This window comes from Charadrius vociferus, unplaced genomic scaffold (assembly GCF_000708025.1).
Source record: "Charadrius vociferus isolate BGI_N301 unplaced genomic scaffold, ASM70802v2 scaffold655, whole genome shotgun sequence".
In the NCBI taxonomy this organism is placed as follows: domain Eukaryota; kingdom Metazoa; phylum Chordata; class Aves; order Charadriiformes; family Charadriidae; genus Charadrius; species Charadrius vociferus.
The window spans coordinates 1,758,947-1,781,150 of record NW_009648330.1 but is presented as its reverse complement, the minus strand read 5'-3'; the positions used below and the strand labels follow the sequence as shown (position 1 = coordinate 1,781,150).

The 22,204-nt window shown below is 37.9% G+C and overlaps 1 protein-coding gene across 2 annotated transcripts in view; it reads left to right on the top strand.

Annotated features, from left to right (window-relative positions):
- Positions 1-20,836, top strand: part of RASGEF1A (RasGEF domain family, member 1A) — a 22,735-nt gene extending 1,899 nt beyond the window's left edge. The window contains exons 2-12 of one of the 2 annotated variants that reach the window (XM_009884564.1): positions 4,765-4,893; positions 10,022-10,153; positions 13,597-13,818; positions 14,106-14,180; positions 14,415-14,507; positions 16,261-16,363; positions 16,642-16,721; positions 17,375-17,566; positions 19,107-19,230; positions 19,495-19,567; positions 20,603-20,836. In XM_009884564.1, the coding sequence (XP_009882866.1) occupies positions 4,765-4,893; positions 10,022-10,153; positions 13,597-13,818; positions 14,106-14,180; positions 14,415-14,507; positions 16,261-16,363; positions 16,642-16,721; positions 17,375-17,566; positions 19,107-19,230; positions 19,495-19,567; positions 20,603-20,627 (1,248 nt within the window). In that variant the 3' untranslated portion in view covers positions 20,628-20,836. Of the gene's footprint in view, positions 1-4,764; positions 4,894-10,015; positions 10,154-13,596; positions 13,819-14,105; positions 14,181-14,414; positions 14,508-16,260; positions 16,364-16,641; positions 16,722-17,374; positions 17,567-19,106; positions 19,231-19,494; positions 19,568-20,602 lie in introns of both variants that reach the window. The other variant, XM_009884563.1, reaches the window with a different exon arrangement.
- The last annotated feature ends 1,368 nt before the right edge of the window (positions 20,837-22,204 follow it).

Sequence of the window (22,204 nt, the reverse complement as noted above, 5' to 3'; positions counted from 1 at the left end):
AAACCAAATTCATCTTCTCTGCAGCAGGACACATTCTTTTAGTTAAATCAGATCACCCAATTTAGCTGAAAGGATTAATTATAAAATGAGTAGATAAATAAGCTTTGAACAACATAAAGAAAGAGCTGTACTTGAGTCATCTTCAAATCTAGTTTTCTATTTCAGTTCAGTTACATGTTTGTACTTAATTTCATGCTCATTTTTAGGGAAGATGCTACAGAGAGTTTGAGTGATAGCCATTTACACCGATATCCTGTCAGAAGAGCAGCCAATACCGAGTGTTCAAGAGAAGGGTATCAACACCTCTCAGTCTTATGTCTCCAACTACACATGCTAAGAAAGGCAGCAAGGCATCACCAATTAATTCACACCAAAAGAAGCTATTGGTAATATTAGCAGATACTACCTTAGTTTCAGAGTGACACACCTGTAAGTTGCAGTACTCATCCAAATTGTTGGATTAGTACCTCTCCAAATTGTTGGATTAGTACATCTGAGCACAATGCTTAGAAGGCATTCCCGCCTGTGTGGACATTAAGCTAAAGATCGCAGTAACACAGACAGAAAGAAAGAGGGTGTGGGGGAGAAAGCAAACACAGAGTATCTTTCTGTGCTGGTTACAGAGGCCAAACAAAAATGTATTTGCCATGTTGGCAGAACACGAGGCAGGCAAGGGAGGATGGAAAAGATAAGATCCTACATTTGTGTATTGCTCTTTTGAGGCTTGTTTGTGTACAGGGACTTGTTCAGCACGTAGAAAAATGTATACTCATGAGACAGAGGAGTTCGGGAGGTTAGGAATGGAATGTACCAGTCTGCAATCCTTGTGCCCAAGCAAGAAAACGTTTCAAGAAAATATTTCACAAACAAGAAGTTCCAGAATGAGCAGTGAGTGCACTAAGAAAATATTTTTTTTTTTTTCCTCCTCAAGACATCAGTGCATTCTTGGGTCAGAGAGTAACAATTCCTTCTTTAGTCTTGTGTGCTCGCGCTCTGTCTTTTTTTTTTTTTTTAAATATAATTCAGCTCATCTCTTAGCAACAACTTTAGGCACTAAAGGAATCTGGCTTCTTATTCTATTATAAAGCACAAGCCCCTTTTGTGTCAGCTTATGTTGTTCCAAGTGCAGAAAGGATTTTTGCCTCGCCTCCCCAAATACCTGTCACTTTTGTAGGATAAATGCAGCTTAACTTTCAATCTCATAGCTTATAGAAGCATTTTTTAAATCATTCCTTGTCAAACCAGCTAGCTTCGTAGCTAAGTTTCCTTCTCCAAACCATCTTCTTCATGATTAGGGGACTGCTTATGACAGAGTGTAGGTTTTTACACTGTTATAACATTTAGCCTGTATGCGTATAGTAGTACAGGTGCAACAAATCAGAAATCCTTGATCTAGATAAGGCATGACATTAGTATGAAGTATTTCCTACCCTAAACAACTGTATTCCTAACCCCCAAGACCTGCTGCTATGCTGAAATGCATGGCTTAGTTCAGCCTGAGTTTTCTTTATTGGATAGGGATTGGCTATTAGCAGAGAGCAAAGGAGATGAAGGTCAATTCTGCTGTCAGACCTGTCATTTTTAATTTGGTTCTTAATTGCAGTTAGTCCTTGTCTATGCCAGCATAAGCAAAAAAAGTATCAAAAAATATCTATTGGGTACCAATACATTGTAAACCAGCATATCTTGATTGACCATAATGGGACAATTTTGTTTTCCAAAGTACTGAACCTAGTTCCAGTTAAGTGACTTAAAATGTTGTAAAAATACAGCAGATGGGTTCCAGGATTACTATTAATTTGTTTCTAAAACCTACTAGTCCAGCGTTGTCTGGAAAAGCCATGTCCAGTACAGATATTACTGATTACAGATATTACAGCAAGTCTAAAATGGAAAGTATGCACTTTTATGGCCATGTATCTTCCTGCATCTTGCAAGTTCAGCACTTTTTAGAACATCATATAAAACATTATCGAAGAAAACAAATAAAATCACAGGTCGTCTGGGTCACACTTTTCTTGCAGTATAACAATAAGGAAGTGATACTCTGAGTGGGTCTTTCTCAGAGTAACTCTGGATAAACACTGTCCCACATCACACAAACTTCCACCAAGGAGACCAACACTAGAATTAGTACGAGAAGCAAAATGATATCTTTCCTTAAAAGAATGCATTCCAGCTTATCAGAGCGAAGGTCACTGGCAGGACAGTGTGGTTTAAGTTGTGGTTCCCCGCTACTTACACATACAGGCATCTTTCAGACAGGCTTCTAAACTCCCAAAAGAAGAATGTGGGGCAGGGATGAAAGTATTGAAGTCAATAATTATTTTTTTTTTGATTCCCCATCTCCCTCAAATGCAAAATAGGGTAGAAGTGAGGGCTGCTTCATGGATCCAGAACAAAATTTCACACAACCCAGTGACAGCTGACACACCCAACAGCTAAATTCCTTTCCCAGATAGTCCAGACTCACAGTTCAGGGACAACACTGATAAAAATGAACCCAGAAGTCGGCTACAAAAAACAGAGGATAACCAGACATGGTTTAAAACGCAAAGAAAAATACCACCACCACCACCCCCCCCCCAACAAAAAAAAAACCCCCCCCCCCCCCCCCCCCCCCAAAAAAAAAAACCCACAACTATCTCACAACCCAACGCTATTCTTTCTTATGCTTTCATTCTGAATGAGGAGTATATCAGTTTAGGGCTTGTTCTCACATACATAAGAATAAAAGATCTGATATGCTGTCCCATAACACAACCAAGTGCCTCTTTGTGAATCAGGTTAGCTCTTCAGCCTAATTTTAGTGCCCATAATACATCATATACAGTACTATGGATTTTTTATAAAGCTTCTTCAAAGCTGATATGTCTTCAACTGTTTCCAGATGCAGGCGTAAGAGCTATATTGAATTTCTTTTTAAAATTAATCAACTTCAATTTTTTTGTCATTGTAAAAGTAAAAATAAACTCTAAAATTCTGGAGAGAGACATAAACAAAATACTGAACAGAAACCCAGTTTCTTAAATTTTCCTGATGTACATTTGTGTGGAATATTTGCAACCATGCCATCAAGAAGGGAGGCCATGCTGTCAGTATCCTGTCACTGCCCTGGCCACCTGCTTGAAGTCACTGAGAGCCTTATTGTTAGGTGGCCCCAGCTGTCCATCTTCTGTAAGCATCAGTGGAAACACTAATCAAGCACCTGACCATCCAGTTAACCCTTCTCATCCTCTCTTCTATCCATAAACAATAGACAAGGCAAAGACTACAGATTATATCCAGTTTTGACTATACAGAATTAATGCTATTCCTAATTTAATGTAAGAACCCCAGTGCTAACAAGATCTTCAGATCAGAATGAGCATTTTAAATCCCTGTGCTGTACCACACTCAACTCTGTTCTTTCATTAGCATCCTCCACAAGCTCAGGACAGAGTTGGATGTTTAATAGATACGTGCTTAATCTATTATAGTGTTCACTTGCTCCCAGAACACTGTGACTTTTCATTAATTTACTTTGTTAAAAACACATTCCTTTTTCCCCTTCTGATATTTGGAGGGTTTTGGTGCTAAATTTATATTAAAGGGCACACTGAGTACTAAAGAAGTGTAAACATTTTTCATTAATGGCATGTTTTAGCATGATTAGAGAGATAAACCCCATAACCTTTTTAGAGTTCTAAAGATACCATTATTGTTTAACTGCAAGTGTGTTTCAGAGACTGCAAGCAGCAAAATTCGGTAGTTAGTAGTAGAAATACCATATTTTACACAACTAGTATTAAAGTTTTAGACGTCTCAATTTACTTGCCCCGTCCCAATCTATATGCACACCTAGCAGTGGCCTGCCAAATAACTTTTCTAAAAACAAAGTAACAGTACACACTGCAAACATAACAAAGGTTAATTGGAATCCATTGTCAAGGAGATCCCCTACAATTTCCCAACTCCAGATTTTGTCAGAAAGTCTAAAGGAAAAACAGAAGTGCTTAGGAGATGCTACTGTCATTACTGAGGCAATTACATTTGAATACAGCAGCCAAGTTTCAAACACTGAAGGCATTCTCACTTCAACTAAACCATGGAGAGTCTGACTCTGAATACAATGCATTACAGCTTCTAAAACATAAAAGGAGAGGCTATTTCTAATGAGAAATAATAATTGTTGGATTTATTAGCAGAGTTCATACTCAAAAGACTGAAACAGGCCTCAAGTAAATAAAGTCAAGCTTAAAACTAAATTATCATCATATGGCCACAATCTAAGCTAAAGCTTGTGTCAGTGATTGTGGGAAAAAAGAATGAAAAAACCCCACACACGAAGAAATTACAGCTGTGGTTTGGAATACACATGAAGCGGTTTTCTGCAGACCAATGAAAAACAATCACTCTTAAAGAAACAAAGCATCAGAAATAGTGGTGTTCAAGAGGCATAACACCCTACATTGGGCATACTTCATTTGTCTTTTTGGTGAGTGGTGACTAGTTAGACATATTAAGTTCGTCATTTTAAAGGGAAATAATTTGGGAATCGGAAAACACCACAGTTAACACCCTTGAAGCCTACAGCATTTCCTTTTAACAGAGCTAGAAAAAGATCACCATGTCTCTGGAGAAGGAAAAATAATAAGAAGTTTAAATGAAGGAAGAGAGTTACATTTGTGGCTTATGGAATAGTTTTTCCAAGGAAGACATTCTTTTTGCTGAAGTTGTTTAACTTGGTTGTTTATTGGGTTTTTTGTCTGTCTGCTTCCACAGAGGACTTACATCTTCACTTTCCTGTTGAGCTCTCGAGTCTTCATTCACCCACACGAGCTCCTGGCTAAAGTGGGGCAGATCTGCATTAAACAGAAGCAGCAGCTAGAAATGGGGACTGAGGCAGAAAAGGTAAATGAACCATTATGTCCTTCAGTTAGCTGTGCTGTGGTTATTTATTTCCCACTCTCTTCTTCTCATTGTGAAGCTAATTAGACTGATAAAGTGTAAATTGAAATTGTAATTACTGTGTGTTACTGCATGCCCTTTTATTTAGGTCTTCTTCCTTGAAGTACTGTTGGTTCTTTGCTAGCCACAAACATAGGTTATGTACTACCTTACGAGTCAGATAATCAAACTTTGCTCATGAACTACAGGTTGGTGCTGTGCACTGGAGAAACGCGAATCTGCCGTGAAACCTGCCCAGCAAGTTGCTTTGCCCTTCTGGGCTTTCACCAAGTTAGGTCTGTCTTGAATCTAATTTCCTTTCTCCAGTCACCTTCACCATCCTATTCGAGTGCTCTGCTCTAGGTTATTGGTGGGGTATTTTAAGTTGGTGTAACAGTAAATCAGAAAGTTATGTCTCACAAAAATTAACAGATGGACTACTTAAAATGGTAGCCTGTGCTGATGCATGTGACTGTGCAGTTTTACTACAACCGATTAAGCCAAACTGGGACAGTTTATGATATGTGTTTAAATCCATCTAAGTCTCACCATTATGGAAAGTGTGAGAAATTATATGTTCACATTCCTAATGTTGATAGTCCAGTTTTTTTTCTTCTTGGTGTATCAGGACTCTGAGTGGAGAACAGAAAAGGTAACCCTGTGGTTTGGCAATATAGAGTTTTTGACAGCAATACTAACCTTAGGGCTTCCTTCTTCTTTACTGTTCCTGGGGTGCAGTCTCATATTATGTCACAAAATTACTCCACAGGAAAAACTTATTACTTGGTGCAAAATGATTTTCATGCAGGTCAGTCCCCTGATCTACTTGCCATATAGCTATGTGACTTGTCACATAGGGGGAATTCAAAGGGTCGGGGAAAGAAGGTGCAAGAACCACTGCATCCAGCTTTGTGCACAGAGGTGATAACTGTTCCTATCACCACTGCCAAACTAGTTCTTGACCGAGCAACCTCAGACTGATGCTTTGTAAATTGTAGTGGTTTCTTAGCAACAGGTAACTAAACAACAGAGGAGGTAGGAACTTTTAAGAGATGCTGGGACCATGTGAAACATGGAATGAGTAAATCTGATATGTAGACATCTGAAGAGGAAGACTGCTGTCAGTAGCTAGTGTCAAAATACATATGTGAAATACCTGGATTTAAAAATAATGGGATGTAAGATGAAACTCTCATGAATAACAATACACTTAGGAGATTTTAAAATGAAAACTGTCTGAGGACTAAATCCCCTGGCTATTTAAAGATAAGATATTAGTTGTAAAGTAGCAGTATTCTAGCTTTTCAGCAGATGTGTTCAAAAAACACGACTTCCACGCTGAAATTAAATGCATTACATCTTAACAACAGGGTGTAAAGTAGAGCAGCTCATATTCCAAACACCCACACTCTTACACCTTCTGCTGACAATTTGGCAATGGGCCTACGGGAAAACCAACAAACAGCAGGGTGACAATAAAACATGAGTGTTTGGGAGGCTGCTTTAATTGACGTACTTTGCTGATTGCTTTTCCTACTATGCCCTTGATCCCTTTCTACCCCCTTAACATAAACCGTAATTTTTTCCTGCCCACTAAACACAAAATTCTTGGAAAACACTACATAAACTTCTGACATCCCTCTCAAATGACTACTTTAATGTTCTCTACTGCAGCACCTGTATATTTTACAGAATAGTTGTTCTTATATCTGGCAACAAATAAAAGCTCACTTCACATGCAGCATAGAAATTCTTGACTCAAGACACTACATATTCACAGTCATAACCCATTAAGGTATCACCAGCTACCAGCAACTTTAATTAAGTGGCTCCATAGCAGGAAATAGCTGGCAAAAGTAGTTAAAGCAGCTCTGATCGTTTCTGATAGAGTTTGCTTATGCAGATCTCTCAAGCTGGCTGACTTGTTGCCTGGATAGCGTGTGAGCTGAAAAAGTGGCAAGGAGCCAGGTTTTGAGGTTACACACCACAATACTTATCATTCCTTTGTTTTTGACATTACTGGCTAGCCAAAGGGCCCTATAGAAAACAACCCAGATAAAAGCATATTAAAAAGAAAAACACTTTGGGATGTCTCGGAGCCTGCTTAGAGTCCTTTTGGCCACTCAAAAAGGAATAGTTTCACGGCTTAAGACATCAATTATGATATACAAGTCAGTAGTTAAGCTTGACCATAAAGGATAAAATTTAACTCTCCATAAGCACATTAGAGATTGGAAAGACCCAAACAAGATTGTCACAGAAAAACACACTTGTGTAGTATTATTCAGTGGAGAAACCTGTTGCTAAAAGTGTGGTGCATTATTTCTACGGCTTGAGGGTTGTTTTTTTTTAAAATCAAAAGTTAAAAAAAGTATAAGAAATAAAAAGAGAAAGTGTAATTTAGTTTCTATGAAGCTTGTCTTGCTTTTTTCAAAACTTAAGTTCCTTCAAAAATTGGGACTTCCATTGGGTTTTGTTGCCAGTAAGCTCTCCTTTTTAAAAAAGAAATATCAAAACAATACTCATAACCAGGTCATTGTCATTGAACCTCCCTTTCCTACAAGCACAGTACTGCTATTGCCCTCCTTTCTAATTGGTAGTTGTTTCTGAATCCTGTCTGTCTCATCTCATGCAGAACAGGGCTGATCTGCAGTACTTACATTAAGAGAAGTATTTTTCTTCTCAAAGAAATGCTTACAGGAGAAGTATTCCCATAGACTCCAGAGAATTCTCTGTCAGGCCTCACAAAGGGAGGCTCGCATCCGGAATAGGACTACAGAAAAAGTAGGTTGGTAGGTTTACTGCAACCATGACAAACAGGAAAAGATGCATGCTGCTACCCACATATCTGCGATTTCTCTCTAGGTTATCACAAATGATGTACATCAAGCCTGTCACGCTGCTTTGGGTTTCAGAGCACACATGAAACAAGAATCTCATGTTTTGCTAATATTTATGTTTTTTAGCATTGCTCTCAGCATACCATATTTTCACGAGCATTAAAAGCATCCGATAAAACATTAAGCTTTTTTACACCTGAAGAGTAATTACATGAAGAGTAATATGGTTTGCAGTTTGTCTTGCAACAGGTGCCTAGCTTTCCATCACGAAGGAAGCAAACCCTAGCAACTCACGAGTAGATACATGAGATGGGAAGTCAGCGTTCATATGGAGATACTTGCCATGGCCTAAGGAAGGATTTTGGAACCTTCCTGCCCCGATGCCTCCTTTTTCAGTTTCAGAAGTTAAAAAGAAAGGATAGTCGGGACAATGAATAGCAAAACATAGTTCTGTAGCAGCTTTTGGTTAACAAAAGTGAAGTAGGCACGTATCTGTTAACTTTAATTGAATGGAAGTGCACTGGCTCCCTAATTAATTCTCTATCACCACCCACATATTATTCTTTTAATAATGTCAGACTCCATACATTTCCTAGTAAAGAAGTATAAATTTTTTTTTTCCCCAAGGCAGACAACAATGAGAGTTTGAAGGACAGACAACTATAATCCTGAACTCTGTCCCACACTGTTTAGAAATACCTTTAAGCTGGGCCCCCCAGGAGTGGCATTGGCAGAGATTGCTTTGCAGGAACGTGTACGGCTGGCAAAGAGAATGGTGATGTTTTCTTTTTGCCCTCACTATCCAGATATTCTGTGCTTCTCTTACTAGCAGGATCAACTGAATGCTATCCATTGATAGCAATTGATCAATGCTATCAGCTAGGAAGAGCATGCTCACAGAGTGCAGTTTGCAGCCCTGAAAAAAAAAAAAAACAAAAAACCACAAACCCAAAACAAACCACACCTCAAGAAAATTCCCTCCAAACTTACAAGGAGCACTGGCTTATTTTCAGATCGGGGATTCAAGGGTGCATGGTTTAACTGCAAAGTTCTTATTAATCGTTATTAATATTCCCACTGACTATATGCCAGCAACATGTTAAAAAAAAAAAAGCTTAGTTTGATTGACTTTTGGTTTTGATTAAATAAACTAGGACATACTATGATCAGACGATGTTTTGGCAGGAGTTCCTACCAATTCTTGGAAGACATTCTCTATTTGTCTTAAAAGAAAATATACCGATTTCCTGTAGTGACACTCACATGCTAAGTCACCTTCTGTAACCCCTAAGAGCCTGATGGAGAGTGCAATGAGGAGAGCACGCTGTGTGTGGAGAGAAGGAACTGCTGTGTAGTGGGACTGCTGTAGCTTAGACAAGCAGGGAGGTAAACACAAATGAGAACTTCCTCTTTTTCCTCAGTACATCACAAGTTGGGTGGGAGGATAAATATAACCTCAATTAAGTTTTCATTCTTCTCATTTGTTAAAAGCGTTCTTAGCACTCACTCCCAATCTTATAAGAGTGCTCCTTTGGATTTACTGATGCTGTTCTCCATTGCTATGATAGTGGAGTAATTGGCATCCAATTCAGGTCTAACTGATGAAAAGCCTTAGAAGATTCATGGGTAACAGAAAAACTTAGAAAATAGCTCTCCCTCCCCTTTCTGTGGTTGATAGTTTTTTGAGTAAGAGCCAATACGTTTTATTTTCAAAGTCCATTTTGATTTAGATGTCACAGAGGGAACACACACATCTTTCCTGTCATTCATTTATTTCAATATACAGCTCAATCTGGAGGGTCTGATAAATTCTATAGAACAAAAATGTCTTTGTGAATGTTTCTCGTAAAAGATGGTTGGTAGAGTGCTGCAGTTTTTATGCTTTTGAATACAAACATGAAGGTACTGCTGCCTCAGACGGCATAAATCAGCTTAAGTCCTATTGACTTCAATCAAATAAGTGACCTAAACTATTCTGTCATTTCTCTGGCTTTATACAACTAACATTGAAAATATCTTCAAGGTGTTCAGTAAGAGACATTGCCAAGCTATCCTGAAAGGAGGTTAAATCATACTATTTAGGAATCCGTCTCACAGTTAAATATGTTCTTCTTTATCCCCTTCACATACTACTAATGTAAAGTATTTTCAAGACTGTTTGTAGTTTTATGTGAGCCATCATCAGGTAATGTACTCTGCAGTCAGAAAGGTCTACGGTCAGTAATCAACTCATTGTTTCTTTTTAGGCAAAGCTAAAATCCTTTGCTGCCAAAATCATTCAGCTCCTGAAGGAATGGACTGAAACTTTCCCCTACGATTTTCAAGATGAAAAATCCATGAAGGAGTTGAAGGAGATTGCTCATAGAATCACACAATGTGATGAGGTAGGGGTAGCGGGGGGGGTGGAAACCTTTAAGTGGTAAAGCAATATTTGTTAACCTTTATATATAAAGTTTATCATATTACATACAAACCCTTGCTCCTGCATGCAGTATTTTCTAAATGGACCACAGCAGCAGTTGCTAAGCTGTCAGTGTAACTGCAGGACACGGGCTGAGTGATGAACTTAATGGTCCATTAGCAGAAAATGTCTATGTATAATCACCCAGTGTAAGAGGAAGAGACAAAATAATCATGATGATATGAAAAATGGATGTGGTGCAGAAGGAGAAAGGAAAGAACAGTGTCTATAACAGCACAATATAGTTAACTTTCATAATGAATTATGTACCATCCTTTATACTTTGGTACTACTCTATACATCTAAGTCCTGCAAGACATATCAACTAATTGTGTCAAATGTACTCTTGCTCAAGGTGAAGATGCTTATTATTTAATAGTTCATTCCTAGCAATAATCAGTAACTGTGTTGTTGCTATGTTTCAAGTGACATGCATAGTATTTCCACTAAGGAGGCTATATTTGAGCTCTGCTAGGGTAGTCAGTCACCAGTCTTAACAGCACTGAGTTTCTAGCCCATGAAGAAAACTAGACCTCACAAAAGAATCTTCTAAAGCAAACAGATAAAGCAAATTCAAATAAAACAAGAGCTGTTTTCTGTATTTTTTGTTTTGTTGTGGTTTTTTCTTTCCCCCCAAACACTCAAAGCCTACACGTTTTTCTCATTGAGAAAGTCATTCTTACTACCAACAGACGGAAGGAAGGATATAATCATGAACTGCAAGGGAATTAATTGTAAAGTGTTTGGGTGAACACGAGGGCTTACTTCCATAGAAGTAGAAGCTTTTCCTTGTTTTTAAACCCACAACTTCAAGATATTTCTGAGAAAAATTAGCAGGAAATGGGAAGACAGATCAACAAAAACACATAACACAATTAAATACAGAGAAAATGAAGAACAACACATTTGACAGCACTGCATGAATCAGTGATAGGACACAATACAATTAGGTGTTACCAGGTTGTCAAAAGGAAGTATGTCAGCTTTGTTGCATCAGCAAAGCTGTTTACCTGGACGCTACTATGAAAATGTCAGTACCTCCGTGGGAGGGGAAAAGGAAATAGGATTATAATATGCCTTCTATTCCCTTTGTAGACAAGGGTGAGGAGGTGTATGTTGGCAGAGATACTACTGTGAAAGGGGACTTGGCAGAGATTTTATTTAGCATCTGTATCTTAGTATTTAATTTGTCTATTTGAACTAGAAAGAAGTTGTGGCCTTTCTTTCTTTTCCCTTCCGTCCCACTCTATTATGTATGAATAAATTGTCATTTGAGAAAAACACATCTTCACAGAGTGGCTCAGTGCTCTGTTGTCAGAGGCATCTGATGACATTCATTAATTATAGAATCACCATATTTATCCCCTTAACAAGGCTACAAGTCAAGTTTGATTAGTGAAGAGCTATGCCACATCTGAACCCTAGGAAACATAATTTGACACTGACAAAAAGCAGCTCTTGCTCTCAGTATTTGTTACTGCAAGGAATTACCCATATTGTGCTTCAGCAAGGGATTATGGTAATGGTCTGGGATTTATATTTTGTATTTTAAAGCTTTTCCAAATCCCCTTAGGACACTGTTCTCCATACATAGGATAGAAAGTAAACTGAGAACTCGCACAAAGCTGACAGGTGTTTGTCCTAGTGCTATCAGATAGCATACCAAATAGCTATAGCTACAGCCATTTGGGTTGTGCCCCAAATGAAATACAAATGTCTTGTTTTAACTCAAAACAAGGACAAATTATTGTACAGTCATTGACTTATTTTCCAAAGTTGTAAGAAAATTTAGGGTAAGGCTAGTAATGAAAGTAAACCACTAAAACTCTAGGGGCATTTGTTTAAGTATTAAAATGCTAATGAATTCACAATAGCTTAAGTAAGCCGTAGTTTTTCATGTCACTGCAGTTTCTTTGTTCGCTGTCACATGTCTGCAATACTCTCACCTGCCTTCAAGTTTGATTCTCAGTGATCCATATCTAAAAAGTCTGAGTCTTCCCAGACACATGGTAAGTCAGGCATAGCAGCTGAAGTCAAATGATTTACAATGGAAAGCTCAGCATACCAGAGAGCAGAATTAGTGCTTTATTTTAGTCCCCACCACGCTCCCTTGGCATTTCTGAACACTTGTAGCACAATATCCGAAATGACTCCAGCCAGCTGCTGTTCAGCAGTAATCCAGTTGCCTCATCAAGATGAGCTACCTTCAGCTTTTCATTTGATTTCACTTGGGAGTCAGATTATTGCCTTGTAAAGCAACATTCTGACACTATTATTGCTTAATTATAGCATGCAATATACAAGTGTTTGGTAGTCATCGTCTCTCACATCTGCTACATAATTTCAAGTCATCACTGCACATTAGTGGCTTCTTTGAACGATCACAGATTCATTGCAGTTCTTTCTACTGCATCCAGTTGACTGGCACAAACCACCACAGCAGGTTGTAAACTAACCGTTAACCTTGTGGCTAACTTCAAGAGAAATAATTTGCATGAAAGCAAGACAGCAATTGTGTAGGAAAGAGGAGGAGGACTGTCTTTAATAGAAGTAGTTTTTCCAGCAGTAGGAAGAACAGAATCAGAAAACCTGGATCATTTAAAGCAGTAACAGGAGGGAGGGAGGGAGGGAGGAATAGGAAAATGATCATTAGCTCTTCAGGGTTGACCTCATAGACAATGTCTATAGGACACAAACAATCAATAGCAGAAAGAATTGAGCTTGCCTTGGTTGTCAAAACACTAAGCGGATGGATTACATTCCTGTGGCTTTACCTGTATGTATCCTTATAGATCCTGTGTTTAAAATCTTCACCTGATGAACAGAAAAGCGTTTTAGTTGTCCAAGAATGTTATCTATATTGTGCTCTTATCTAAATCTTTGGATGCTGTAGTTGTTCAAAGCCAAGCCAGGGTATTTTAGTGGTATATTCCTGGATGTAATCCGAATTCCCTGGATTTTACCTGTGCTAGGTAGACTTGATCATCAGTGGATCTGATCAGATTGAGAAAGAGCTTTTTGGCACGTGGTACACACAGGATGCAGGAAGCCTTGTGCAAGCAACACAGCCACCTTTCACTATACCCACTTTTAAACTGATGCCTTTGAAAGGGGCACTAGCCAAAAACTGCTGCAAGGAGCAGACCAGCCAAGCAAGTGAAACAGAGTTGGGAAGGCAGGCGGGTATAACCATGTCGCTAAGAAGTTGTGTGGGCAGTTAGGACGAGTTCATTTGTTGCAGGATGATCAGCTCGGGTAAGATAAAAGAAAATGGATAACAGGCATTTATTTTTCCCAGTCAGAAATTGTTTGACAGTCTGTGTCTGCAGGAGCTAAAGGTTTTTAGTACTCATTGTTTCTGCTTAGGAAAATGGAACGGTGAAAAAGATCATTAGCCAGATGACACAGAATCTCCTGATGGCCCTCTCCGCACGGAGCCAGTACCAGGAAATCAGAGAGAAATTCCGGCAACCTGTTACCGACAAAGGCACCATCCTCAAAACCAAGCCACAGTCAACTCAAAAGGACATCCTGAGTGTGTGCTGTGACCCTCTGATCTTGGCACAGCAGCTGACCTATATCGAACTGGTGAGACACTAAGTTTGTTTGAACTACTTCATTTTCAATTTACTAAATCTTAATATACTCATCAATATGAATTTTGCTATGGCTTCACTGAAAGCCTCTGATGTTTTAATCAAAAAATACCAAGTTATGAACAAGACCAGTTAGGTATACCAACAAACACACCTCACATCTACACCATAAGATGAAAGTTAGCAAAATGTTCTCCTAACTCTGCCTTTATTGATGCGTTTTTCACTGAACCCCCTGTTTGTCTGTACAGTGATGATCTCTCATCTCTCCAAACACAGGAAAGATTGAGCAACATTTACCCAGAGGATCTGATGCAGATTGTCAGCCACATGGACTCCCTGGACAATCACAAGGTACAAGAAGGGGTACCGAGGGAAAAAGAAACAAAGAATAACCAGGGTAAAGAACCTCCATGACTTGAGTATACCCTGCACAAGAAAGGCTGACGTTTTCTAACCTTCTTTAAGCTCGTGCCTTAAGAAATATCCGCAAGATTTTATCAAGACATGAAAAGGAAGTTTATCTTTTGGTATGTTGACTTTATCATGATACAGGATAAGATTAATATGTGGCCTGTTCTCTTACAGTGCCGAGGCGATGTGACCAAAACCTATAATTTGGAGGCCTATGACAATTGGTTCAATTGTCTCAGCATGCTGGTGGCTACAGAGATTTGTCGGGTAGGTATTTGTAGAAAACAAGATAGCAAAATGATCCTGGCCTTAAGGACAAAAGGCAGGCAGTGGTCTAATAGAGATTTAAACATTAGCAGGGCAATTAAAGACAATAGCATTACTCAAGCATTAAATTATTCACATGCTTATATGATTAAGAGTTCACGGCTATGTTCGGCTTTGCATATATTCTCTCATTTTGTGTAGCTTCCATAGTAGCATTAGTCATGCAGTGAAATGGAACCTGTGTGGAGTTTGAGTTGGGAGCTCTTTTGGATTAGTTTGTTGTTGTTTTTTTTTTTAAATACATCCATAACTTCTCAAAAGATACTCATCTTTATAGTCAGATTTACTGATAACTGCTGTCCTTCCACTGCATTTAGATATTATTAGCACCGTCATATTCATTTTTGTTGTAGAAAAATCAGGAACAAACTTTCTTCGGAAGTCTGGAAAGAAAGCGGACTACTGGAGAGGTTAAAAATAAAAAAAAAAAAGAGGGAGAACAGCCTTATTGGAGGCTAAAATAACTTCTATTGTATAATAAGCAAAGAAATGGAAGTATACTGCCCCAGAATTTTTTTTTTTTGGCATATGTATTCTCTGTCTTTTTAGATTCCCATTAATATGCAGCAATTCTAGCAAATGGGAAATTTTCTCTCTATGCCTGCATGGTGGAAATCCAGATGCCTACTGCAGTTTCACGAAGTCAGTTATATGGATCCTAATCTTTTAAGATTTCCTGCTCTCAGAGAAACTTATTACAAAAACACACCAAGACATCTTCCAGAGCTGGCTGGTATGGCTAATACATTTAGTAAACCAGTCAGAAGGTTTTAGCATACCAAGGGCTAAGCCAAGCCATTGACTACTGTACCATTTTCTTTTGATATAACGCAGAAACTGAATTATTTAGGTAAGATGTTATTTTAAAAAATAAAAAGGGAATTCTCTTGTGAAGTAGTCTGCAATCACCACTCAGGAGCCATTTTTATATAAGCCAGACCAACCTTCTAGATCTAAATGTGGGACTCTGATCAATGAACGTAATCTAGGCAATAATACTAGCTTTTTTAAAGAGAGAAAAAAAAAAAAGAGAGAAAGATTGATGGCTTTTGGAAACAGAGTTTGGAGACAGTGCTATAAATTTTGATTTTTCATTTATAAAAGAATCTGCAATGCAGATGTTCAGCATCACCTGCTAGATCCTTGAGATGTTTGCATTAGTGGGAATTTGTATATTTGATCATCATCGCTACCTGCCCTGAAGAGGTCATTTAATCTTATACACAGTAAAATCAGAAAAAATAAGGATGTGACAATTATTCTTTCTCACATTCAGGTTACATGCCCCTGGTCTTAAGTTTGTCCACTGCTTTCCCCCCTTCTTCAGAGGTTTAAATTCTTTGCATATATTCTTTCTGATACCAGCTTCATGTTCTATCCCTTTTCCAGTAACAGGAAATTGCTGAAAGCATCCAGCTTGTTTATACAAGATTCCCTAAAACATTGAACTTTTTGTATAAACAAGAATTGACACTCCCCCACAACTGGACAAATAATTGATAGTAGCCCCAAATACTACTTCTATTTTATTAAAAATTAATCTTAACAAAATACCCTCAAGCCTATATCATCATAAGGTTTAGCTGGATAAAGTCTTGAAATGTCTATTCAATCAAGCTGTTACAACGCCTTTGACTGAACTGTACAGAATTCAGGCGTCCCTTCCCTCTTAACAGGATCTTGTTTTTTTCAGGTTGTAAAGAAAAAGCAGCGTACAAGAATGGTGGAATTTTTCATTGATGTGGCAAGAGAATGCTTCAATATTGGAAACTTCAACTCAATGATGGCTATTATCTGTGAGTATCCTTAATACAGATGACAAAAGACACTCCATTTTAGAACCTGACTGGCAAGACTTGCCCTAAAATTGACTGACATCAGCATGCACACTTCTACAGGGGCAGTATGTACCAGTGACAGATTAATGCGCGGGTGGGCGACTGTTAGCTACAACTTTAGTTTGTCAAGCTGAACTACCTTCCAAAGCGTGTGGTGCTAATGCAGGGCTAACACAAGTCTGTTTATGTATTTTTTTCAACTCTGTTCTTTCTTTGTCTCTTCTCTCTCCATTCAGCTGGGATGAACTTGAGTCCTGTGGCACGACTAAAGAAAACTTGGTCCAAGGTCAAAACAGCCAAATTTGATGTTTTAGAGGTATGTATAAAGTTTAGGCTTTATATATAAATTCACCAAATAGTTTTCCCCCAAACCTCTGCAGTGGAATTACTGAGTCAGATCACAGAGGCACCTCTGTCAGTGGTCACCAGCATATAAACAGTAGGGAAAGCATTTCCTGAATTTCAAACTCCCTACTTGCCTGCAAAGGGAAGTGGATGCAAGTTTTTTGTAGGTTATTTCTTTCTAGCATATGTTTTTCAATTTAACATCAAGGTAGTTTTCACTCCAGTGCATGTCATCTTGCTACCCTTACAACTAATTAGAGTACTCCATCTAGTGGAGATCTGAATGAAAACAAAACTTAATTGAAATCGTCATCAGGCAAAGATTGGTGACAGCAAGTTAGAATTTTGTTTTTTCTAGTAATCATTTATCACTTCATTTCAGTCTTCCATTAACCACTGAAGCAAAACACAGGTGTAAAGCCAGTACAGAACCTTCCTTTCCAACAAAATAGAAAATAGAAAAACCTGAATCCAGACCCGATCAGTATAAGGCACTTGATCTTGAAAATTTAAAAAAGGACCCAGCAAATTCATAAAGAATGAATTCTCTGATGGTTAGACCAAAGCTTTTTATATATAAGAAACATTACTTGACTGCCTTTTTCCCCCCTTCCATAAAAACAGCATCACATGGATCCATCCAGCAACTTTTGTAATTACCGCACAGCCCTGCAAGGAGCAGCACAGCGATCTCAGACTGCCAACAGCAATCGAGAGAAAATAGTCATCCCAGTTTTCAACCTGTTTATTAAAGATATCTACTTTCTGCACAAAATACATACGAACCGCTTGCCCAATGGGCAAATAAACTTCAAGGTAGGAGTTTGCTATTATAGAAGCTGTAATGCTAGTTAAACATTGTACATTACGAACATTTGCCACTTTTGAACTTCTAGCTCACGATATTAGCAATTCCCTCAGCATTGCTGTCATCTACATATAAAGTGATATCATTATCTAGAGGAAATAGTTTCACCAAATTTCTGTGAAAGCTAGCGCTTGCAGTTGCCATGTTTATATTACATATCCAGCAGGCCCACAATTGCATAGACAGAAAAGAATCTGTAAAACTGCTGGTATGTAATTGCCTACAGTTAAAAGGCTGGTTTTAAAGTGTACTGAAATAGAGATTATTTTTTGTTGGCTTTACATGAAATGGCACAGATGCACTGCAAAACATAAAATTCACGTAATAATTGGGATAACATTAATTTGTTACCAGAACTGATGCACGAAAAGATTGAGAAGAATATAAGAATTTCAGAAGCCAAACCCCCCAGCATTAAACTTAGTTAAGTAGTACAGAAATAGACTAATATTAGCTAATTGAAAAGGGAAATGCAATCAAGGAACTTTGTACTCATGCAACATCTAAACTAAAGAACTTGAAATCAAGAAGTGTACGGATTTTAGTGTACCACGTATGATGGCAGACAAAAATTTGCTGCTTCTCAGCCCTGTGCCTGCCTTATGTTCAAAAGGGACTGGAGGAAGCGGAAGGCAGTAAAGAATGGAAAGTAGGCTTTTCTGTGGCAGCAGGCTGTCATAACTGATCAAATTGCAATAGGTAACTTCACGCTAAATCATGAGCATTAGCTATTTTGGCTCATCGGGTTAGCTAGCTATAAACACTACACACAACCAGCAAATAGTATTTAGCAGGTCTTCAAAGGAGTTTATGCAGAATTCTCTCTCCCTGACTAATAAACGTACGTGTCCAGAAGACCACAGCCTGCAAAAGCACTTTTGAATGGGTTTTTTGCTACTATTAAGGCCAGGTAGGGGGAGGGGAACACACAGAATATATAAGACAAACCCTAAGTAATTATGCATTTCTTAAGATCTTAGGAAGGAAAGGATATCTATAGTTTCTAGATGTTATTTTGATTATCTCTTAAATTTTAAAGAGCGCTTTATGAAGAAATCTCATATGTCACATTTCATTTAAGTTGAAGGTTGGAAATGTAAAAAGTAAACTAAGGAAATAGAAACCATTTACTGACCAGTTCCACGCGCAGGCTAATTTAGAGATAAGACACAGAAAACATAGCACTTCATTATATATGAAGAAAAGGTTGACAATGAAAAGAATTGAACGCAGAAGAACAGGCGGTTAACAGGGATATGCTATTCTAAACCTGAGAGGCTAACAACAGATGTGGAATGAGGAGCAAAAGGGGGAGATGAAGGGAACAGTAAGAAGAAAGTATAACAAGGAGGAAGCTGAATAAGGGATAATAAAAGAAGCAGCATGAATAAGAACAAGACTAAGAGGCTCTGAAATTGAAACAAAAGAAATAATATTTGAAAGAAACAAACAAGATTTTAATAATGTTCTTTTAATTACCTCATGCAGAAATTCTGGGAAATTTCAAGACAGATTCACGATTTCCTGACATGGAAGCAGGTTGAGTGCCCCTTTGAAAAAGACAAGAAGATCCAGAGCTATCTACTCACAGCACCCATTTATAGCGAAGAAGGTAAAATCCTTTCTTGAACATTATAGTGAGTCTTCCTATTTGTTGAAATGCAGACAGAATATGCAGATAAAAAAAATGAACATGCAAAAAAACATTTGATAAATATGTATTATTCCTTCCGTATCAGCTCCTGACGAGAAGAAACTTCATTATGAGGCCTGCTAAGTTAAACCTGCTATGTTGTAACTTCTACCTTTTTTTTTTTTTTTTTTTTAAAAAAGTTAACAAACCCAGGTATCTGATTGTTCTTACTTTATTTACTAGCTCTGTTCATTGCATCCTTTGAAAGTGAAGGTCCAGAAAACCACATGGAAAAAGACAGCTGGAAAACACTCAGGTATGAAGCTTTCTCAGAACATTAGTCTTTTTGCAGACATACACAGGCATGTCATCATCAGCTTCCTCCCTCCTATTTGTGTACCTAGCTTAAGACCATTTTGCCCCAAATATATTTTTTTTTATAGTTTTCCATTCAAAAATTCAAATCTGAAAAAATTCAATAGGGCTTGGATTTTGGTACAGCCAAAATCAGCCAGATCAGTTCAGGCTGCAAGATCACTGCTAGGACTATGAAGGAGAATATGCTTTGTTTAAACTATCAAATACAGTAAGAGAACTTACATATCTGAAAACTGCTAGGAATGCTTTTCTCAGAGTAACAAATACATAAAGATACAAAGAAGGTGTTATCATTTATCATACCTACACACTTAAAAATCTTACAAAAGGATGAAGTTTTATATGAATACTCTAATTTTCAGCCTGCTCTTAAGCGTTGAAGTCTCAATGATGTTAATTTAGATGAGATTTTTTGAGGCTGAGGCCAAGGCAGAAAAAGAGATTTAGACCTTTGTAAATCACGTTAAACATTTAGATTTGACATATCTGTACCAGATAAAGAATGAATGAACAAGTCTGTATGTCCTGAGCTGCAGTTGAGCTACATTATAACTGTATTGTCCTAGACAAGACACTGTTTCCCAGTCATCCCAGTGTTTCTTAGTAAGGCCACATAAGCTTTTCATTTATGACACCCATGCAATGTGCCTTGTATTAAATCCAATGCTATTCAGCAAGCAATAGTTTAGGATGACAGAGGAACATACGTTGTTTGCCTGAGCGCATCTTACAGGCTGGAAGTAATAGTACAAACATTAAGTTTTCATGTAATTTAGTCAGCATCATCATTGGAATTCAGAGATGAATTCCAATTTAAAGCAGTTGAGAAATCTACTTCTTCAAGAAAGGCTTTCAGCTAATGATGCAAGATAGATTTGTTACCAACCTTTACCACACCTGTAAAACCTTTTGTTGTGATAGAAAAGATAATTTGGGGGTTTTTTGTTTGTTTTTTTTTTTCTACTTCTTCTAGGACAACTCTGCTTAATAGAGCCTGAGATTTTTGGATCTGATCTGCAGACTTTTGAAGCACATGGAATGAACGTGTTTTTACAACCTGAAAGACTTGGACTGAGCTAAGAAAGACCTCACTGGCTGAGGTCTGTTTTGTATATACAGTAACTTTTATGAAATAAAATGTGGTAAATATTTCACATGTCAACCTTAAGGCACTTAAGTGAAGGGTTTTGGTTTTTTATTTTAAATATAAGGGCAGGGCCCTGTTCTCAGAGATGAAATGTATCATGGGAGTTGGTATCCCTGGGGAGATCTTATTCTATCAGCATCCAAATTTTTATTTTTTATTACTTCCACCAAAATAAATAAAAATTAAAACACACATCCCAACTAAAGCCAGTGTTCAGGTTAAATACTCCATTGGACCAGTATTCTACAGAACACTCAATGTGTCTCTAGCTTTGTGAAGTGAAGGGTCTCCTTCAAATCAGCGATATCGTTCACCTGTGTTAGTAGGACTTTGTAGAGTCAAGGCCTTAGACATCTGCAGTAAGCGTGTTTCTCTCCTATATCAGAAAATAGTGCCTTACAAGGTACTGATATTGTTTAGTGTACCTTCTATTACTCTGGACTGGAAGTAAAGAAAATAAAAATATGGATGTCTCGAAACCAGCTACAATTTTCTTTTTAAATAAAATGGAGAATATGGCACACGAAGTAGAGTATACCTGCCTGTAACATTGATGGTGCAGCAAACATATTTTTGTTACGTGATTTAAAGAGATAAGATGGGGTAACTGCTGGGGGACGTGCGTTTGTGTGTGAGTATGTGCGCGTGCATGTGTGAAGATGCACACATGTCTAAGTTTATTACTTCTGGAAACTATCCTTTAAATTCTGGCTGTCAGAATAGTTCGTGTTTTCCTTTTTAGAAATCAGGGATTTTTTTGTTTTGTTTTAGAGAAGGATGTCGAACCTAGATTATCTCTGCAAAACAGGCTCAATATGTTTTTTTTGAAAACACTTTTTTGGAAAATAAAAATTAGACATGAGCTAGGGAGAGGGAAGTAAACTCAGATGTCCAATTTGAAGTTAAGGCTAAAGTTTCCAAAGAAGCTTAGAAGAGTTCATCACCACTCAACAGGGCATTTAATTGCCTTGTTCCCTTTGAAAATGCTAGTCTGCACTTGCAGACAATTTAAGCAAAGACCAACTTACGATACAAGCTTTTTCTAGTATTTTGCAAGCAATGATTAACTGTCTGGGCCAGAACCCATTGAAATCTAAGGGAAAACACCATAAGAAATTGGTCAAACCCTTGAACCCAGGCCAGTACCAAAGTTACCCACTGGTGCTTACCATTTCTAATTTCTCCGTTTAGCCTGGAGGTTACACCTAATTTGGCTATCCAAATGAGCACCTGAGAATCTTAACTTAAGGTATTTATTTCCAGTTCAGGACTTACTTTCTTACCTGATCTCCGAGTTAAGAAAGAACAAAAAGTAGGCTCAGATTAAAAACTATTTTGTTTAATTAACAAATTATTCCCTAAGAATATCTATTGTCCTTTCCAGTAATTGTTCTCTTAAGGCTTGAGGGCTGGATATTTGTAAAGATA